The 16,691-nt window shown below is 31.4% G+C and overlaps 8 protein-coding genes across 8 annotated transcripts; 4 read left to right on the plus strand and 4 right to left on the minus strand.

Annotated features, from left to right (window-relative positions):
- Positions 1 to 9: 9 nt before the first annotated feature.
- ELE39_001230 (uncharacterized protein) lies at positions 10 to 942 on the plus strand (the record flags this gene model as incomplete). The annotated part of the gene is made up of 1 exon (XM_067344269.1): positions 10 to 942. The coding sequence occupies one exon, from the start codon at positions 10 to 12 to the stop codon at positions 940 to 942; it is 933 nt and encodes a 310-aa protein (XP_067200307.1).
- Positions 943 to 1,025: 83 nt separating this feature from the next.
- ELE39_001231 (uncharacterized protein) lies at positions 1,026 to 1,460 on the minus strand (the record flags this gene model as incomplete). Its single annotated transcript, XM_067344270.1, has 1 exon — positions 1,026 to 1,460. One exon carries the CDS (start codon positions 1,458 to 1,460, stop codon positions 1,026 to 1,028), a length of 435 nt encoding a protein of 144 aa, XP_067200308.1.
- Positions 1,461 to 1,761: 301 nt separating this feature from the next.
- Positions 1,762 to 3,552, plus strand: ELE39_001232 (SNF5 like; the record flags this gene model as incomplete). Its single annotated transcript, XM_067344271.1, has 1 exon — positions 1,762 to 3,552. One exon carries the CDS (start codon positions 1,762 to 1,764, stop codon positions 3,550 to 3,552), a length of 1,791 nt encoding a protein of 596 aa, XP_067200309.1.
- Positions 3,553 to 4,239: 687 nt separating this feature from the next.
- Positions 4,240 to 6,144, minus strand: ELE39_001233 (Tyrosine kinase-like; the record flags this gene model as incomplete). The annotated part of the gene is made up of 1 exon (XM_067344272.1): positions 4,240 to 6,144. The coding sequence occupies one exon, from the start codon at positions 6,142 to 6,144 to the stop codon at positions 4,240 to 4,242; it is 1,905 nt and encodes a 634-aa protein (XP_067200310.1).
- Positions 6,145 to 6,809: 665 nt separating this feature from the next.
- ELE39_001234 (uncharacterized protein) lies at positions 6,810 to 7,244 on the plus strand (the record flags this gene model as incomplete). Its single annotated transcript, XM_067344273.1, has 1 exon — positions 6,810 to 7,244. One exon carries the CDS (start codon positions 6,810 to 6,812, stop codon positions 7,242 to 7,244), a length of 435 nt encoding a protein of 144 aa, XP_067200311.1.
- A 70-nt stretch (positions 7,245 to 7,314) lies between these two features.
- Positions 7,315 to 10,237, minus strand: ELE39_001235 (major facilitator superfamily transporter; the record flags this gene model as incomplete). Its single annotated transcript, XM_067344274.1, has 2 exons — positions 7,315 to 9,253; positions 9,387 to 10,237. The coding sequence occupies 2 exons, from the start codon at positions 10,235 to 10,237 to the stop codon at positions 7,315 to 7,317; spliced, it is 2,790 nt and encodes a 929-aa protein (XP_067200312.1).
- A 459-nt stretch (positions 10,238 to 10,696) lies between these two features.
- On the plus strand, positions 10,697 to 14,606 carry ELE39_001236 (large low complexity; the record flags this gene model as incomplete). Its single annotated transcript, XM_067344275.1, has 2 exons — positions 10,697 to 14,446; positions 14,544 to 14,606. 2 exons carry the CDS (start codon positions 10,697 to 10,699, stop codon positions 14,604 to 14,606), a joined length of 3,813 nt encoding a protein of 1,270 aa, XP_067200313.1.
- A 40-nt stretch (positions 14,607 to 14,646) lies between these two features.
- Positions 14,647 to 16,601, minus strand: ELE39_001237 (cytidylyltransferase (HIGH family) exon-1; the record flags this gene model as incomplete). The annotated part of the gene is made up of 2 exons (XM_067344276.1): positions 14,647 to 15,699; positions 15,747 to 16,601. The coding sequence occupies 2 exons, from the start codon at positions 16,599 to 16,601 to the stop codon at positions 14,647 to 14,649; spliced, it is 1,908 nt and encodes a 635-aa protein (XP_067200314.1).
- Between the last annotated feature and the right edge of the window lie 90 nt (positions 16,602 to 16,691).

The following is a 16,691-nucleotide window of genomic DNA, read 5'->3' on the forward strand; positions in this document are numbered from 1 at the left end:
AATTGAGCAATGAACAACATTTTAATTCTGTTTTTAACGTCTCTAGTTATTCAATATGTGCTTGCAATATGCAGGGATAAATGTGAGCCATCCCTTAAAATTGCAATGTTGAATGATTTCTCAATTAGCATTGAAAAGAGAATACAAAATGCAGATAAAAAGCAGTTGCTTTCAGCGAGAAAATATGCAAGCGCACAACTTGAGATGCACGCCTATAATGTTTTCCAGAAGTTGTCTTTAGGGTACAAGGAAAATCGGCAAGTAATAAGCAACAAACTTGAAAGATACAAGCAACGGTGTACAGAATTGGGTACATTTGCTTTTTGCCGCGACCTAGCCGAGTACTTGCTTTCGAATCTGAGCCCAAAGCCGGAAGTGTATATTGGCGAACTTATAAATAACATCTACAACAATAAAAAATTACATTATTTAGAGGATAAATTGCCTTGTGGAAATAATTTCAAAGAAGTGAACACTTTAAGATCCTCTGATAATAACTTAATTGTCTCTGTTGCAACTCAAAGAAAAATAAGTAAAAAGGACATACATGCCAATATAAAGTTATATATGGAAAATGATGAGACTTATAAGAGAGAAAGTTTATTGCATCAAGAGCAGATTGCTAAATATCACATCTTTGACAACTGCAAGTTATTAGCAAGGAGTGAATTGAATGAGAATACAATAAAGTTGATGTCAAATCTCATGACGAGTTTAATAAAAGTTTCACTGGAAAAAAAAGGTTTATGCTATTCCAATGCCCCCCAAAATTTTTTTAACGCCACTATGAATAGCGTTTTTGATGAACTAAAAGATTCCCTAATTCGAGCAATAAATCAAGATCCATACAATTCTCCAGATAGCATTGTGCTACGGTATGTTTACTCTTATTATCATTTTGCATGCAGGCATGTTGAAGCTGAATCATCAAAGCGCGGGTAATTAACTTAGATTATCTCTAACTCAATTTGTACTGCTAAATAGCATTAATTACTAATATTTATTAATTTATATGTCGTGAAGTACTAGTCAATTAAATCAATTGTGTGTGTTGCATTCACTTTTGGAACTATATCGGGTGAAACAATAGTACTGCAACATTTCACTGATATTGTGCCAGTGCTATTTACTTCGATTTGGTTGGCTATTGAATAGTTTAAACTAATGAGCATAGGGCTGGATGATGTGCGTATAGTTTGTTCTCTATTTTGTTCCTTATATGCTCCATGGTTGATTTTTATATAGGATGGTTCAACAGGACTCTTGAATTGCCGGCCAATTCCCAAACTTGAGAAGTTTCTTCTTAAGTTTCTACCTGACCTTTTTGAATTGACGATAATATCCAATATGTCGTACTCCGCAAAACTTCCTAGTTGAATTCGATTGTGAATAGAATCAGCTTCAATTGCATCATAAGTTAAATATAAAATCACACAAACAACTATATATTTAAATTCCATGATTGTGTCTGATGAAGTTACAGTTTTTTTTTGCCATGTGTACTTGTGGGGTTATGCAAACGTGTGGGGATCCTTAAAAGAAGTGAGAATAAAAGGTTATTCAGGAATAATCAATTAGAAAATAAACATAGTTAGAATTAATAGGTGTATTTGTGTTCTAAAGTTTTATCTCTTTGGGGAACGATCATTTTGTGTTATGTTCAAACGGTTTTACCGATTTGGCATTTTATATTAATTTTTTTTAGTATAGATTCAATAAAATTATGGCGCTAATCAAATTAGAACATTATTTCAATTAAAAATGGGTAGAAAAAAAATAAAAAATGTATTATCGATCGAGAGTCATGACGGCTCAGACAAATCGGTGGAAAAACACCCTCAAGACTCAGTTACACCCGAAAAAAAGCTGATATTTGAAGACCATCTTCTTGAAAATACTCAACTAGAAAATATTACAATTGCAGATGTTAAAAGAATAACAAGCAAGACATTCGATTTTTTACGTAATACAGGGTTAAGACAAACTCACATTTCTGCTACAACAGGAATAAATCAATCTATTTTGAGTATAATTTTAAGGGATCCTTGCACTAAGACCATTTCAATTAATAGAAAGAAAGATGTTGTATTTAAGTTATGTGAATATTATAAAAAGATAAATTTAGGATTAATTTCTCATGACCCATTAACAGCACCCAAAATTTCGAGCTCTAAAAAAAATGGAGAAACCAGCCAAAAGAAAAGAACTCTTCCCAGGAGAAATACATCTGAAGATGGACTCAATGAGGACTCGATCTTACAGAATCCTGAGAATTTTGATCGTTTAAATTCTAGCCAATACAATAATTTAGAATTTGAAAAAAAAGATATGAATGAAAGCCAAGGATGTAAAATTGGTTCTGAGGGCGCAATATTTCGTTCAAAGGAATCGAAAACAAAGCTTGCAGATGATTTTTCAAATGATGAATGTTTAAGGAAAAATATTTTACTGTTCAGTTCATGTGTTGGATGTCCAGTGATTCCTACAAAAACGAGAAAGACTAAGACATTTTTTATTGAAGATTTCTCTAGTGGCCCAATTTCGTCGTTTGTCAATGATAATGCTTTAATAGAATTTACAGAATTAAATCATTCCTGTAGATTGAATGATAATCATTTGAAATTTAATAAGAATTACGACTTAACTTCAAGAATTTTAGAACCTATATTGATACCATTATCAGTAAACCTGCGACACTTTATTTCAAGCTCGTTCTCTGACAATTATGCGATTGAAAATGGCATTGTTTCTTCGGTTCCTAAATCTAAATCATCGGCAATTCTGTCTACATTGAAAGGAAAAAACTTTAAATCCGAGAAATTTATTTGGTCGTCCGTATCAGACTTCACTGCCCTATGGGGCTTCGTTGAGAATCTCAGTCGTGAGAGACATTTATCTATATTCATGAACAATAGTGAGAAGAAAAAAGTATTTAATTGGTTAGTAAGAGAGATAGAGAATTATAAAAGCTTATATTTACAATTTCTTTATGTAACGTTGGTCTCTAATATTAATCCAGGAAACGACTCGCTATTAATCTGTGAAATTCGTTTAAATGAGTCATACGAAGATATTATTGTAAATGATAGGTTTAAGTGGAATATTTTCAATCCCACAAATCAGCTAAAAGAATATATTCGATGCCTAATTTCTGATTTAAATCTGCCAGCAGAATTGTTTTCCGAGTTGCTTTATAGCGCTTTAAAACAGGTTTTCGATGAAATAACTTATTTTATTAAAAAGTTCAATCATATGAAAAACAATTATATCACTAATGGGCCAGTTAATTCAACTTTATATATTGGCGATCAATACGAAGATGATACGTCTAGTAACTATTCATTTGGCGCAAATTTCGAGACCCATACAAATGATGTTAATATCGACAGGGAATCTACAAGATTTGTCTCATATGGGAATTTTTGTGAATGGGGAAATCGTGCTGACTTAGAATATGATTCAGATGACAATGCTAGGCTCTTTCCTATTATTGAAAATGCAGAGGAGAGGAGGCAGATAGAGAACAGAAACCGTTTTAGAAAGAGAAGATGACTTATTTTTTGAGCGCCATTAATCTTTTGAATCAATGGATTTCTTTTTCGACTTGTTTGCTTTTACCGCAATAAATAGATAATAACTTTTCATCTATTCTGATTAACCTTTGCTAGCAAGTACACTCGCACCAAACCTCTTTTATTGGCTTGGTAGTTTTTTTCACCTTGCAAAAAAGAATTACCACTAAATTCCATGTTTCATCGGTAAGGTTTCATGGATTGTATATTGGGAAACATACATTCCTTTTGCGCAGGTATCTCCAACACGGATATTAATGACTTGTTGGTCGTATTGCGCATAAACTGACAATTCATTCTTGCATAGTTGGATCTTCGCAAGTACGTATTATCCTGGAGAGAATGAAGACAAAAGATAACTTTCAATTTATCAAGCACTCAACTGTCTAACCGCAGAATTGCCTTAATTTTATGCGAACTCTCTTTATCATTCTGTGACTTCAGCAAAATGATTTTCTCAGGTTCGCAATAATAACCGAATGTTTAACACCTGTTTATTTCTGCTATAAATTAATGGGTGTGCCACATTTATACAACGATTGAAGCTTTAGTGATAAAGTGTGGCTGTTGCATTGAGCCACAGATACCTAAGGTGCTTTACTTTGAAATTCGTGACTCTCACAGTACTATAGAAATAATAAATTAAATATAACCTATAGATTATGCACTAATCATATGTAGGGAGTTCCCTGACAACTATCCTTTTCTGTTGTGCTACTCCCACACAGTTTCCTACTATTCTTCTTCCATTTCCTATGCTACCACTACTGCAATTTGCATTGTTTCCCGGTGCCAAGTCACCGTTAATGTCCCTCTTGACGTTCATGCCATATCTCCTAATATCTTCAGAGTTTATCCCATTTAGGGTCATTAGAACTTCATATGAAGATGGTCTATTGAATGGCTTTCGTTCAAAACACTTTGAGAGCAAATTAGATATGGAAGGGTGAAACCATGGTGGAATTTTTGGCTTCTTCTTCTCAATTACAATTGCATTAATTACCTCTTCATTTGAAGAATACTCAAAAAAAGGTATGGGACCACCAAAAATTTCTAATAAGCAACATGCAACAGCCCATATATCCGACTTCTCATCTATAGACCTTCCAATATAAAAACATTCGGGTGCCATGTACCTAGGTGACCCACCATTTTCATCCAGAATAACTCCGGGCGAGCTAGTCTTTGTTCCAACATTCATTGTTCTGGTTTGTCCAAAATCGCACAATTTGACATTATTCGAATGATCCAAAATAATATTAGCTGTTTTTATATCACGATGAATCATATTATTGTTATGAATAAAGTTAACTGCATCGCAAAGTTGCCTTGAGATTTTTAATCTGTCAGAAGCAGAAACTACAACTTTATTCTCATATAATAGTTCAAAAAGATTTCCATTTGCCAGATACTCAGTAATTATTGCATAGAACCCAGGCTCTAAGCAAACTCCAATATAGGAACAAATATTCGGATGGCGTAGTAACCTATATGCGTAAACTTCCCTCTCAAGTGATTTAAAGTGTTCTTCCGATATTCTGCTTTCATTATCAAATTTCCACCGCTTTACTGCAACTTCTTTATTTGACCACACTCCAGATCTAATTTTACCTTTGAAAACAACTCCAAATGATCCTCTCTGAGTGGCAGGTTCTAACATTAAGTCATCCATCTTTATATATTCATTTGGTTTTAGTCTTTGTAAAACACCATTACTCGCATCTGGGACTCTTTTTATCAAATCTTTTTTTATTTCAATGATTCCATTGTTTGAAGTAATTTGGGAAAAAGTTTCTGAAGGGTATTCTGAATTAGTATCGGTATATTTTGTTTCTTGTTGCTCAACTTTTGTCAAAAAAGAGCTGTTTTGAGAGCTTTTAAAAGTGCTATCTGTTCTAGCCACTTTGTTAACAGAATTTCCATTTTTTAGTGGTAATTCCTGGGTATTCACAGAAAATAAGCACCTTTCGTTTTTCGGAACTTTATTTTTTTCATAGCTTGGCAATTTAATTGTGCTTATTCTATCAGTTAAGTTTTTGCCCTTATTGTCTGATAAAATCAGGTTTGACTGCCTAGAAGGGAAATAAGTTTCTCTAGTGCTAGGTGCTCCTGGAACCGCATGTAAATTGTATGGGGATGATTGTGAACCTTGCATATTACAGTGCTGAAATCCATTGAGTTTTTTGAATGAAACTGAAGGCGTGTTCAAGCCATCACGCCTCGAAGTTAAGGACGGCATAATAATTTGTGTTGAATATTTCTGAATTAAAATATTATTGGGCCCTTTGAATTGCAAATTATCCAATCTAGAAAATGGTGATAGAGAAGCACAACGAAGATTATTTGGAGTTTGTGGCGGTGTAAATTGCTTATGTAAAATAAATGGGCGCTGGTTCATATTAATAATATCCAAATCATTAATGCATGGAGATAAAGGCTGATAATTATTACTTTCTACATGTGAATGGAAATTATGAATATTACTTTGAACGCCATTAATAGTGCAGTTGTTCATGAACTTATTCTGCGGAATGATCGCTGCAGATACTACTTTATTTGCACCATAATGCATAATAAACGATTATATCATGCTAACGTTAAAACAATATACTTACAAATCGATATACTTTTTTAAACCTTAAAAAAAAATAATCTGTAGTCAAACATTTTTTTATTACCCGATGATAATTTCCACGTAAATACATAACGTTATGTCTTAATGTTGTGGGCTTTCACAAAACAATTGAGAATGTATATATTAGCATATCCTTCATTAAATAAAAATCAATCCAGAAAATTTAATGATGAATAAATATCGTTATTTCAATCCACGATATGTTTAAGTCAACTGGTCCATGTAGAGTTGATTATTTAGGATTGTGTTTGTTGAGTGACCTCTCCGTTAGAATTTCTCATTTTGCCAAGGGTAAGTTTAATTTTGGATCTTTGTGAGTTTCCACATTCAGCTTAGACTGCCCTTTTCTTATTAAAATACGATTTAGTTCATATATTTATAAAATTGTGAATTCTGCTTTAAATAAACTAAATGATACTTTTTATAAGAAATTAAAATGGCAGAATGGATATACGGTATGTGCTGCTTTTTATTGAATTAAAGAATCATTCGGCTCATAGATATTTCTAAAGAAAGAATACAGTGCCAAACTACTTATAATTCTCCTAGTTGACAAACTTAATACGAATTTTGATGTAGATGAAATTTTTCGAGAATTGAAAATGTCACTAAAGAGCACAATTCTCTCAAAGAATCGAGTAAACAGTAGCAATTATGGCGAAATAGAGTTCAGAGTTGAAAGTATTTTACATGAGTCAATTTTAGATATGCAAGTAACTGAACTTATTTGCAATGAACCTCTTAATGTAAAAATGCAAATCGAGATTTTAATGGAAAGAATTAACTTTAAAAATACTGACTTTGCAAACTTTATGGCAGAAAAAATTAAAACGACATTGAAAGACAGTCTCAAAACGATGCTAATCAACTGTGAAGATCTTAAAACTTTGGAAGTAAATTCAATCATTTTAAAGGAAAACAGCTACCAATTGTTTAAGAGTGCATTAAGAGATAATCGTGACATTAAAAAAAATGTGAGAAATTTTTTATTGGCTTCTACAGTAATAACAGCAATGCTATTATTATTAATTAAATGAATAAAAATTGAATAATCATTTTTAAAAATATAAAATTATTGGGAATTATGTTGTGGAAGAAAATTCGAGCTCAAGCACTACTACTAGTACCTTCTTTTGACGCACGGAGTCTCCTGTATGCAATAATACAAGAAAAAAAATTGGCTATTACACCTAATCCTGAGAATCCATAAACTATAGTCATTCCTGATCTAGTAATACCTGATAATTGTAGCACTGCACCCGGCAAAAGGCTCCCAAGGGCAAATCCAAATACATGGTAGGTTACCATTGCAACTGTTGTTGCAAATTGACGTATTTGTGGCTCAACAACTCCGACACTAATACCAGTGATGGGTGGAACAAGAAATGATCCAAAAAACAACAAACCCCAAATACCAACAATCGTAACGGTAAAATTGTCGACAATAAGTGCGAGCACGCCGAACAATGTTGCAAATATTGCAGAAACCATACAAAATGTCATAGTGTAAAATAATCCATGTTCACTTTTATATCCGCCGATAAAGTCAATCATAAAGCCGGAAAATATTATCCCTGTTGTAGGGGCAATTACGGCAGTTGCAGAGAATGACATGAAAATAATTCCATCTCTCGTAGTATATATTTGCTGTAAATACCTTGTTGTCCAAAATTGTACGGCAGTAACTACGTAATAAATAACGGACAAAATGGTGATTGAAAGCATATAAGTCGAATTTGCTAATAAGCATTTCCACTTATGGCACGCAATTAATCTTTTGAAAACACTTGATTTTGAATTCAATAATACCGACTTATCTTCGCTTGCTGAATTAAACAAAGGTTCCTGTTGCTTGATATTAATATTACTAAAAGTTGTGAGCTCTGAGCTCTGAGGCGTTCCATTTGTAAATTCCGAAAATGACAGTGACCTAGAAATAGAAATATAGTGAGTGGTCAGTGTTGGCTGAAAACCAGTTGGTTTTTCAATTGCATCACCATTTTTTGGATCTTTTAAATTATTTGTACTTTTTTCTATTTGAGATTTCGTGATTTCAGTAGAAAAATCGTTTGATATTTTTCGAACTCGAGTATCAAAAGAGAAAGGAGTGTTATTAAAACTAGATATATTTTCCTGTGACTTATTTATGGCAATAAACTTAGTTGAAATAGCGATAGAGTTGTAGGGGCTTTCAACAAGCTCAGTTGAACATGATGAGGGGATCGAGCATTGAATTGCTGCACTATCATCCTTAATTTGTCTATCGAATCCAATTAAATCATTAGAGTTTATTTTGCCTTCACCCATTTCTATTTCTGAACCCCTGCTTTCATGGTTAAAATATTGTACGTTAAAGTATTCACTTTTAGTGAACATAAGACAAATAGACATAAATAAAAGTAATAAACAGGGAACAAGCAGAGAATATCTCCATCCATTATGATAATTCAAAGTAAATCCAGTAATTAAATACCCAGTAGCAACTCCAATGATCATAGTTACTTGTGATGCCCCCATCCATGTTGTAAGTTTGTTTGGAGGTGTAAATTCATCAACCCAAACAGGAATGTAGATACTCAAAGGTGCTTGCATAGATCCCATTATTATCCTTGAAATATACAATAATGTGCTTGTTGTAGAAGACATTAGCAAAGCAAGCCCAAAAGATAGGAAAAATAGGGAAGTAACTATTATCCATTTTTGGCTATATTTTTGAAGGGGGTGATTCATAACAAATGCAGTTGCCATTGCAGAAACATACGGTACTGCACCCAAAATTCCCAGCTTCATTTCATCAAGTCCAAATTCATCAGAAATTAACCCAAGGAGAACTGGCAACGCCCCCGTATCGTAGTTCCTTAGTATCTGTGCTATAAGCATCCAAGCAAAAACAAATCTAACAGCATGAGGGTGTTTCATATATCTTTCATGTCTATAGCAATCATTTGTAACATCAGCTTCTTGGTAAAGATCGAATTTTTTACTGTCCAACTCATGTATTGAATCATCATTGGCAGAAAGCTTCATTGGTTTCGTATTTTGGCATCTTACAAGCACTTGCAGTATACAGTTATTTAAAGCATCTAGACAAAATTATTCCCGCTAATATTGGGATTTTTAGACTAGAGCAATTAATTTTACCCGCAACACAACCAAACTAGGGAAATTTATAGGTTGACGCTTTAAGTCTAGTTTCTGAATTTATTGAGATCACGCTCACGACAAAATGATTATTTGATCCAGTTACTCTGCCTCTTATTAAAAAAACATCATGAGGCTGTTTAGATATAAAAAACACATCATTTTTCTCTTCATCCTTGGTTTTTTTTTCTGAATTCTTTATCAAGTAACTTTCTGAATTTAAATTAATAGAACTTAATGTTATTTTTCGTTTAATAACAATGCCACGTATATATTCTTCTACATCAATACAATTTAAAAAATTTTTCTCCGGTTTGATGTTATCCTGGAATTTAGTAATACTTCTGTTTGAACTTGTTCTAAATTTGTATCCAGATCTTTTCATTCTTGAATATGAAATATAGTTCTTCAATTTAAACAGTTCTTCATTTCTTATAAACGCGTTAAATAGATAGAGTACAGGGGTTTGAACCCATTCTAGTCGTGACTGGCTCCATGAAAAAAGAAGTAGACTTCCTCGCTCTACTAAAAATAACAATTCATCAAAAAATAAAATTTGCCCATAATTCAATGGTAATGTGCTTAGTTTATTAATCATCGGCTTTGCGATAAATATTTTAATAAATTCATTTAAGAATATTCGATTATTGTTTAAAGTATTCATCAACTTCCCCGAAAAATATATTGCTAAACAAAATGGATATTTATATGATCCGTTGTTATTAGTCATTTCAAGCAAAATACCAATCGATTTGGATCTTGATTTTGCATATTCCCATGTTTCAATATCAAGTATGCATCCCGAGCTAGTTTTACGACTTGCATATAATGGGTCTCCCCAATGGGTATCTATTTGATGAATAAACTTGCTCAGCTCTTGACTTGGCATTATATTTGTTTAATAGGAGTCTAAACATCTTTTTAAATATCACAGTTAAAAATCTCTAATGTGGCGCATTATGTTAAAAATTTTGATTGGCCAATTTCCAATGATTAGTTTCTGATTTGTATTAAAAATCTATCAGAATGAAGTGTTATTTTTGCAAGATTTACAAACAAATTCAAATTTATATATGTATATTAATAAAAATAAGCCAATATGCAAATCTTAATGAGAAGCAAAATTAACATTTATTCGTGATGAGCAAACAAAAATTTTTTTGAAATCATTAACTTTATTTTTGCGAAAATATCATTGATAATAAATAATATTTCCGAATCTTCATATTTTTCAATTAAATTTAAATATATTTAACTCGTATATTAGAATTACTTTTTGAGTAAACGGAATTTTTTACTACCCCTCTCCCCTCAGTGTTTCTGAGATCTCTTCAAACAAAGTGACTGGATGTCAGTTAATATTTATACTTCTATAATTGATCATTCGTCTATTAAGGTATTATTTGTTAAGACACAAGTGACTGATACTACTCTGTTTGATGATGTAATAAAACAGATTCAAAATTCAATAATTTACTATTCGTCGAATATTAATCAACTCAAATCAAACCCAAAATGTGACTATATAAACCGAAATAGGTCGATATTTGAAACCAAACCTTTTAAGATAAACACTGTTTATACTACAATATGCTCGTATAACAACAAGACAAATCTTCCAAAATCATTTATTTGTATTGACCATATTGTTATTTTCATTACTTATGAAAAATACTCCAATAATCAGATGCTTGGTAATGAAGCAAGCACCCTTGGCCAGCCATTTATTTATAGAGTTGGAATTGACATAATTGATGGTATTAAGAAAGAGATAAAGTTTAATTGCGAAGATCAAAATGGCATTCGATTCAATTCAATCGACGAGTTTGCAGAAAATGTTATTTTAAATATTTTTTGCAAATTTAATTCAATTATTAATAAATATATTGATAAAGGTTATGACAAAATTATGAAAACTGACTCTTTGGAAGACAAAATTTTAGACAATATTAGATATAGAGTGCAAATTGCAGGAATATATTTGACTCTGGGCTTCCCTATATCATCTGCAATGTACTATAATTCAATAGTCGAGTTAATAGAAGACTATGATTTAGATCTTGTTTATTATTTAGCGCATTGTTTTGAAGGTCAGGCTGCACTGTTATATAATTTCTATTCTAACTCTGAAAACTCTTTAGAATGGTGGGAGGTGGTATCTAATTCATTAAACTCATTTATTCAAGATTTGCCTACTCCTATACAAGTCAGCCTACAATCAATTAACTATAATTCTACAAATCACAATGACTCAACATATAACATACAATCAAGAAAACAAATTTTTTTTGATGCAATTCTTAAAAAACTTGATCTTTCTCTAAATTTACTTTGGAAAACATATAATTTGACTAATGGAATTATATTATCTGATAACAATTTAAAATTAAACTACAGTCATGAGTTTTCTGTTTCAATTTACGAGTTAATAATTAAAAAATCTCGATTTTTAATAGAGAATTTTATAAGTTACTTCCACTTAGACAGGAAAATAATAATCGACTTTTTGGACCCGTTTGTTCATCTGAATATACCACCAGAATATTCGAGGAATGACTTATATAACTATGCAATGTTTTTGATAGGATGTGCAGAAATATATTTCACTATTAGAAGTAAAAGAAGAGTAGGGGTCATTCTAATTAAACTGTCGCAACTATTCAATCAAAACAAAATATATAACCATAGCTACTACATTTCATGTGCAGCTTATCAGTGGTATTTAAGCATTTATAGTGGAAATAATCATTTTAATCAATTGCAAATCATTCAGAATTTAGCTGCTCAAATTCTAAAAGAAGACGACAATTACTCAACACATACCCAATGTGCACTATGTAATATCTCCAACAATTCAAATATTTTATTAGGAAACAATTGTACACTTGAGCAAGCAACTGAAAGAAAATTGGATATTATCTTTGAAAAACATTACGTTCCAGGGAAGCTTTATCTTGAAAATAATTACTTGCAATATCTCTCTATATATCAACATGATTTATCCTTGTGTTACTCAGTGTTTATTACTAACGGAAACTCGAACATATATCAGGACTTGGAGTACTCAAATACCCATTATGAACTACTTGCATGCTTAAAACCTTTTGTTAACAGTTTTGTTTGCTATGGTGTACACTCAATGCTTCAGGCATATCGAAAGTTTTATATGAATACAATCGATTTGCAAAGATTGAAAGCATACCCATCTAGATATGAAATGCTAGCTTTGATATTAATGATTGAGTCAAGCGTATTATTTGGATGTGCATCTAGATCTGCCACAGTTTTGTTACTATTACTTGATAAAATTGTATATTTTCCTCCGATATACGATTTTGATACACTAAAAATAATTCAATCAAAGTGCATAGACTCGCTGTCAATCATAAGCAATACTATTCAACTTCCAATAATAAGGGCACCATATTACTCGGTTACAAACAATAAAAATCGTGGTTATACCTCAATAGAATCATTGGACCATTTATTCAATACTTCGTTGCATACAACGCATTTACTACTTATTTTCGACGTTACATTTGAACAAAGCAGATTAAATACTGACTGCTATAAATGTAGCAATGAAATTACTTTATCTTCTATCTTCAATGCAAAAATAAATAATTATTGTTCTAATTGCGAAAGTGAAATATTAAAAATAGACAATTTTCCGTGGATTTTTTGTAAAGCTTCAAAAATTACCTTTTTTTCTGATTCAAAGTTTATTTTTCAACCCGAGTTTAAATGGGTTCCTCTCAAAGAAAACAATAGCGCAAAGCTTCCAATATTAACTAACTCGAAAGTCAATCAATCAAACTTATTTCTGTACAACCCATTTGAAAAGAAAGTTGAAAATGATTTAAAGGAAACATTTATTCGCAGTAAATCTCAAGCAGAAACTCAAAATAATATAATTTGGCAAGCTGAGAAGCAGTATACAATTTATGTATCATTATTTAATCCTTTCCTCATACCCATTATCCTTGACTGTTTTAGTGTAATTATTGAAGGCGAAGTGAAATGCGACATATCACCGGTTTCGGTAGTAATTCCACCAAGTCCTAGATTCTCGACTTTAGGTGAAGTGAAAGTTGCAATTGTTGTGATTCCAAAAAACCCAGGAAACTTAAATATAATTGGTGTTACATATAAATTTTCAGGAATAAATTTTGTAAACTTCGGTTCGAAATTGGCACTCTTCCATAACAAGAACTATTTAAAGCAATATTTAAATGTTTTTGTAGTACCAAACATTTCAAATGATGATATTATTTTCTGGGAGAAAAATGATAAGCAGAAACAAAATTTGTTGATTAATAACAATGGTAAAGTAGTTATTAAATCAAAAAAAAAACTAACTTATGAATCTGAGAAAAAAATCAAATTATTATCTTCAGAAGTATTTATAGATCAAATTGAAACTACTACAAATGAAATTTTCTCACTTGAAAATATCATTATGAAAGATGATGAAACAATTATCACTGTTGAGTGTTCAAATATACACAAAATAAATAGATATAAGCTTCTAGTAACTCATTGGATCGAAATTGATGGGAAAATAATTATTTCTTCTCAAATATTCGATTTATTTTCAAATATTCCACCATTTGCTAAAATAACTAATATTTCCTTGATACCCAAATTAAACTTCCAACCAGTTTATTTGGATTTAAACAACAAATGGAAAGTTGACAAAATCTGGGTTATTTTCACATTAGAAAATAACTCAAGAGTGTATCCTATAGAGCTTTCGTTTCGTTCAAATCTATTGGAGGGAAAAAAAGTACTACTTTTGCCTGAAAAAAAAAGTTATAGGTGGGTTTTTGAGACAACAATTAAAAGCTTAATTGAACTGCGAAGAGATCCATCATTATTATATTGGAAAGCATTTTTTCCAAATATTTTGTTTGACAATGAGTTAAAGCTTATAGCTGATGGTAATCTAACAGCAAATTTATTCATACCTGAATTTCTATCTAGATACGAATTTTGTATTGAGATTAAGTGTAATGGAAAGAAAATTGGAAACAAACAAGTAATCCCTGTTAATTCAATTGTTAACATTGAAATTTTCGCAATAAGTGAAAGAAAATCTGTAAGCCCGGCAAATATTAAGATTATACCATTTGGAGATACAATGAAATCAAAACAACTATACTTAGACTATTACGAAAATGATATTTTTATTTCAGAAATGCCTATTCTCTATTTTTCTATTATCGGTCTGGAGAAAAAAACATATGAATGGATTGTAGGAGTAGAAGAGTTGGAAACGTCAACTCGGGAAAGAATATTTCATTGGAAAAACGACCTACTTTCAATCTCATTTACTTGAAAAAATTTGTTTAATCTTTTTTTAACAAATTCGAACGTTAAGTAGTAATTCTCATAAGCATCAACATTATTAGATCTGCTTTTGTAGCTTAATGCTAGGTTTAAAACTTTATCTCCAATTAAATCTCCGAATTGGTATTTGAATTCAGAATATTTTATGTCGCCTGCTTTTCTAAAAAAAATGTTGTTTTCAACATCAGAGTAACAAAATATGTATGGAACGCAGAATTCGGTATTTTCACAATCCCACTTTTCTTTGTTGTCTCCATCAATTAATAATTTGTTAAACGATGAATACATCTTGTTCAGAACATAGTGCGAAATTTCCACTTTATTTTTTTTTATTAAATTCAATGACGATATGAGATAAATAAGTATGAATGTTAAGTATTTAGAGATACTAATAAAAGAGCCGTTTCCTACCGGATCTGAATTTACCGTTTTTCCTTCCTTTTCCAATTCTAAAATTAATTTACCAAACCACTTTTCAAAAACTGCTCTACCCTTATCATCTCCAAGAAATGTTCTCCATTCATACAGAATTTCAAAAATTATATCATCAATAAATGAAAATATCATATTAGTTATTGCAGAAATATCATTACATATCAATTCTGAACTATGCATTTTGTCAAGTGACAATGCAATTATTTTTCTTAATAAGGATAAATTAAATGGGTTATCCAGATTCTGTTTCAGTGAGTGTCTAAGCCCTGTAGAGCAGAACTTTACTGATAGTCCATTAGTTAGTTTTACCCCTCCTTCTGAATGGCTTACTAGAGGTTTATAAACAAACGGAACTTTAACTAATTTAACTACTGGCGAACCACATGCCAATCTAAGATCATTAATCTTCGCTGCATTATTATAAGATTCTGGTGTTGCAATTAACGCATCAAATTCAAAAATATCTGCTCCACCAACGATACTTGAAATTCTCAATATGGCAACAGAAATATCAGGAGATAAAGAGAAAATAAATGAATGAACATTTGCACTTCTAAAAGAAAAGTCCTTAATGAAATCAATAAATTATTATAAATATGGCAAAATAAACTTACTTGAATTATATCGTTATCACTTTTATTAGCATTAAGCAGCTTGTCAGTTATACCAATTATCACCAATTCTTTTGCATACCATGTTGCAACGGTGATGTTTACTTTATGTCCAGGGTGTAGCCTGTCGAATGTTCCTGCAAATAGTGTACGGTTAATGGGGCTATCAAAAAAATTCTCATTGTCATTTTCTAGAACTGTATTAAGTTGATTTTTCCATAATGGAATCGATAGGTTATCTGAAACTTCAAAAGTTTTGAATCCTTGTGAAATTAGCTGGGCAGTATATTTTTTACAAAGCATTGAATTTAAATTTGTACTTTCAGAGTTAAAGTTAATATAGTACACATTTTTTCGGCAAATGCAAGAAAATATATCGTTAATTATATTTGCGCACTGCACCAAATTACCATGTTTCTCGCAAAACTTAAATGAATTAGACCAGAATAGAGTTTGGTCACTCAACCCCATAGTTTTATATATGTGGTTTAGGCAATCATTCTTAACGGGAATAAATCTTATATCAAATGTTGGAATTTTATTTAACGTTTCAATTACATCAAGAGCTATTTCATATGCTTTAACAATACTGTTGATATGTTTATAAGTTAAATTTATAAACGATGAAGGGTGGGTACTACCATCAATTTCAGAAGGGTTTTCAGATGATATATTGATTTCATGGCAATAATCATCACCTTGTGGAAGTACAGAATAGTAAATGAAAAGTGAATGGCTAGTATGAAATACGCACGAATAAAGTAGCTTGAATAGTGTATGTCTCACACTATCAGATATATTAACATCGATCCACCACTGTGGATCTAAAATTAAAAACCCACTCTCTATTTCTGACATCTAATCAGCTCATATTTATTGATTAACAATTCGAAGTTCGCAAATGTTCATGATGAGTTTAATACATTTAACCGCGCACATTTAGCCGCA

The sequence above is a fragment of the Cryptosporidium sp. chipmunk genotype I genome (genome assembly GCF_004936735.1).
Source record: "Cryptosporidium sp. chipmunk genotype I strain 37763 chromosome Unknown contig_17, whole genome shotgun sequence".
In the NCBI taxonomy this organism is placed as follows: domain Eukaryota; phylum Apicomplexa; class Conoidasida; order Eucoccidiorida; family Cryptosporidiidae; genus Cryptosporidium; species Cryptosporidium sp. chipmunk genotype I.